The sequence below is a fragment of the Phoca vitulina genome, unplaced genomic scaffold (assembly GCF_004348235.1).
Source record: "Phoca vitulina isolate PV1807 unplaced genomic scaffold, GSC_HSeal_1.0 scaffold23, whole genome shotgun sequence".
In the NCBI taxonomy this organism is placed as follows: domain Eukaryota; kingdom Metazoa; phylum Chordata; class Mammalia; order Carnivora; family Phocidae; genus Phoca; species Phoca vitulina.
In genome coordinates, this window is record NW_022589726.1 from 2,831,466 (window position 1) to 2,835,641 (window position 4,176).

Below are 4,176 nucleotides of genomic sequence, written 5' to 3' on the forward strand. Positions count from 1 at the left end.
ATACTAGTAGAAATGGCAAGGCTTTCTTTACTATCTGTGGAAGAACCAAGGGGACAAAAACAATTTTTCCTGTATTTGTACTCATGATTCCCCTTGTCTCCCCTGCTGCCCTGCATAAACACAAACTTCACAGGACACTGAGAGATTATACAGAGTACAATCATCTGATAAAAAAAAACCACCACCACCAATTTCAGCTTATCTCCCTGATTTTTCCCACCCTACCCTCCCCAAACACACACAACAGAGATCAGTGTGTTGAGTTTAGCAAGGAGAGTAACTAAAGAAGGTAAAGTGAGGGCTCACAGAACACTTAATACTAAGTTAAAATTCTAGCATCATAACATCTAGGTGTCAATTCAACTTTAAACCCATTTGGGAAAGTTTAAGCTATTAACTTAAAAATATGGTAGTACTTCTTTAGTAACTGTAACCTCTTTATATCCTCTTAATTGCTCAGGCTAACAACTTTATTGCATACTACTGCTTCTTATAAGAAGTAAATCCAGGGACCATTCCATTTTATCTTAGACATAACATTTACTAGTTTTCCAAGCATGACAGAAATGGAAAAATATATATATTAGAACAAGAACAATTTATGTTAATCTCCACAATTTGTGATCCTTCTGTGAGCAGTGTCTGATTCTATTAAAATTAACAAATTTAAGTTCAGTCCTATGCTTAAGGAAAAAAAAAAAAACCCTCTAATGAGACTAATTTACAAAGTATACAAGAATAAAATTTTATAATAAATCTTTCCAGTGTTCGCTATAACCACATTACATGAAATGTTTCCCTTCACAGAAACTCAGAAGGACAACTCTTATAAAATGGAACAAACTTCTGTGTTCGTCTCCGGCAAGCACTGAACAAATACAATTTGCTCACAAAGGGTTTAAAAGTGCTGCCCCAAGAGAATAAACTACCCGCTAACATGCTGTATGAATGAGTCTTGGCGAGTGGCAACTCTCTGGGACCTCTTCCTCTCTTCTCGTGCCAGTGAACCCATCTCACATAAAGTCTAAGAGAAAACTAAAGCCATTGCAGAAGTGAAACTCAGCATGCTCCACTCAAATACTTCTAAGGTAACCACTCCAAAGCAAAATCAGCAGAATTCATCTCTTTTATCCAAAAAAATCCCCCCAAAACAACAACAAAAAAACAAAAAACCCCAACAAACCAAAAGGCAAATGCTGTTGTTCAATCATCAGAAAGACTTATAGAGGCAAAAAATATGACAACAGCAATAATTCAAGTAAAGTATATGTGAAAATTTAAACACGCCACTTTCAAGTTAAGACAGAAGTGAAGGGGACCTATGATCTTTATATCAGAGTCAAAAAGCTTAGGCATTATCACCAAATGTTAATTCACTTTACAGTCATCAATGAGACTATTGTATATATTTTTGCACCTTGCGCTTGTAAAAGCAGATAAAATATTTAATACGTAATTTTACAATGTATTTTACCAGCTCAGCATACAGGTTGTATATAGATTATATCAAAGTAGTAGACAGTTAAGGGGCCTGTGCAAACCCTGCAAAAATAGTACTTCAGGTATCTGCTAATAAAAAAAAAAGAAACAAAAACAGTTTGCTATTTTCTAGAAGTGATACAATTCAAACTACCACAAAATACAAAGGGCTGCAAAAATGTATACCATTCCAACAACATATATAAGTTATTAAATAAAGATTTGATTTAAAAGAATATAAATGAAGCCTTTAAGTAGGTCTTTTCTACATGCATATTATTCCCTATTAAAGAAAAAAATATGTAAAAAGGCCATTGGTAATTGCTTTGTTAACATTTGTAGAAAAATGCCAATTCTCTGGTCACAAACTCCACTAAGTTTAGCACTTAAGGTCTCTGCAGTGTTATAAACGTAATTTAAAATACTGTTAATTCTATAATTCCATTGGTAAAATAATGTGACTTGGAATATGGCAGTCTTCACGTTGAGGGCAATGATCCACAGTTTGTTTAACTTCTTAAGTGTGAACAGTTATCCAGAAGAACAGCACCCTCCACCACCGCTCTGGGCTTGAGGTTCATCATCAATAATCTGTACACCTCGCCTTGCAGATCCTGGCTGACTGGAGCCATTGCCTTTTGCTCTCTCATCCACTTGTGCTGTTTCTATCATCCCTAAGAGAGGAGAAAACAGAAATTATTTAGGACCACAACCTATGAGTTTTCTCTATAATTTCAGTATACCACCATGATAGCCATTTCTGACTTTCAACCAATAAGGAAACAAAATATAATAAACATTTTGTCAGCTCACTAAATAGCTTTACCTGCAAGTTATAAATAGTTAATAGCTACTGTATTTGTCCAGTTGCATCATGGCCACAGTGACATCAATAGAGAAAAAAGTTTTTGCTTTGAACAAATAACTGTATACAAGTATAATCCTTAAGATTTTCCAAATATACTTAGCAACATGTCAAAGAAGTTCAAATTATTCCACGTGCAACTAATATTTAGGGAATAAGATTTATTCTACAACTAGTAATGTAATACTTTTAAGCAAATAATATTTGAAAGAATGAAAGAGTTTAAGATGAGGGAGGAAGAAAAAAAAAAAAAAAAAGATGAGGGAGGAAGAACAAAGCTGGAGGACTCATGCTATTTGACTTAAAGATATAGCATAAAGTTACTCCAATAAAGAGTGAGATACTGGTGAAAGGAGAGCTCTAAAGATCAATGAAAGTAATAATACACTATATATGTTAACTAATTGAATTTAAATAAAAAATAAATAAATAAAGATCAATGGAACACTGTCCAGAAATAGATCCCCCATATATGGTCACTTGATTTTTGATGTATGTGCCAAGATTATTCAATGAAGAAAGAATAACCTTTTCAAGAAACAGTATTAGAACTGGACATTTACATGTAAAAAATAAACCTTGATCTATCTATCTCTCTCACCATATGTAAAAATTAAAAAATGAATTACGGACCTATCCAGAAATTTCTAGAAGAAAACATAGGAGGAAATCTCTGTAGGAAAAAAATCTTTGTGACTCTGAATTAGGCAAAGATTTCTCATATAAGACACACAAAAAATGAATGGACAACTCTTATAAAATGGAACAAACTTCTGTGTTCGTCTCCGGCAAAGAAAAACTGACAAATCAGACCTTATTAAAATTTAGAACTTCTGCTCTGAAAGACACAGTTAAAAAATGAAAATAGAAGACACAGATTAGGAGTAAATAGTCACAAAATACATATCTGAAAAGATGAAGAAAGAAAAGAGGGAGTCCTTAGAATAATTCCTAAACTTGGGTTCAAAGACCCAATGAACAATGGTTTCCAAATTTAGGTGTACAGGAAAATCCAGTGTAAGAAAACACCACAAATTCTAATTTCTACTTATTGTTCCTTAACCTTTCAAAATTTCTAGCTTTTCATGTTTTATAAAAATGTACAAAATATATTATTTGTGTATGTTCTATACTTTTTAAATATACATGGGAAATATTCAAATTTTTTTCTATAAAGATGTGAGATTTAGGGGCATCTGGGTGGCTCAGTCAGTTAAGTGTCCCTTTCTTGATTTTGGCTGTCATGATCTCAGGGCTGTAAGACTGAGCCCTGTATTGGGCTCCATGCTCAATGCAGAGTCTGCTTGGGATTCTTTCTCTCCCTCTCCCTTCGCCCCTCCCCACCACTCGTGGGTTCATGCACCCGCTCTCTCGCTCTTTCTCAAGTAATAAAATCTTAAAAAAAAAAAAAAAAAAAAATGTGAGATTTATAACATTTCTAAGCTACAGATCTAGAACCTTGGTACTCAAAGTATGGTCTGAGGACCAGAATTATCACCACATGGATGTCTGTTAGAAATGAAAAGCTGAGGCCCACACCAGACCCACTCTATCAAATATACATTTTAACAAGATCTCCAAGTGATTGATAGGTATGTACAAGCAGTGAAAATAGAAATAAATTCTCAAATTTCAGTGTGCATCACAATCATATGGAAGGACTGTTAAAACAGATTCTAGGCACCACCTCCAGAGGTTTTGATTCAGTTGGTTTGGGTTGGGCACAAGAATCTGCATTTCTTTTTTTTTTTAATTTTTTTTATTGTTATGTTAATCCCCATACATTACATCATTAGTTTTAGATATAGTGTTCCATGATTCATTGTTTGTGC

General features: G+C 33.9%; 1 protein-coding gene across 1 annotated transcript in view; it reads right to left on the minus strand.

Moving 5' to 3' along the window:
- Positions 1-520: 520 nt before the first annotated feature.
- The window catches only part of RAB21 (RAB21, member RAS oncogene family), a 35,025-nt gene continuing 31,369 nt past the window's right edge, over positions 521-4,176 (minus strand). The window contains exon 7 of the mRNA XM_032420461.1: positions 521-2,153. Coding sequence (XP_032276352.1) covers positions 2,011-2,153 — 143 coding nt within the window. The 3' untranslated portion in view covers positions 521-2,010. The remainder of the gene's footprint in view (positions 2,154-4,176) is intronic.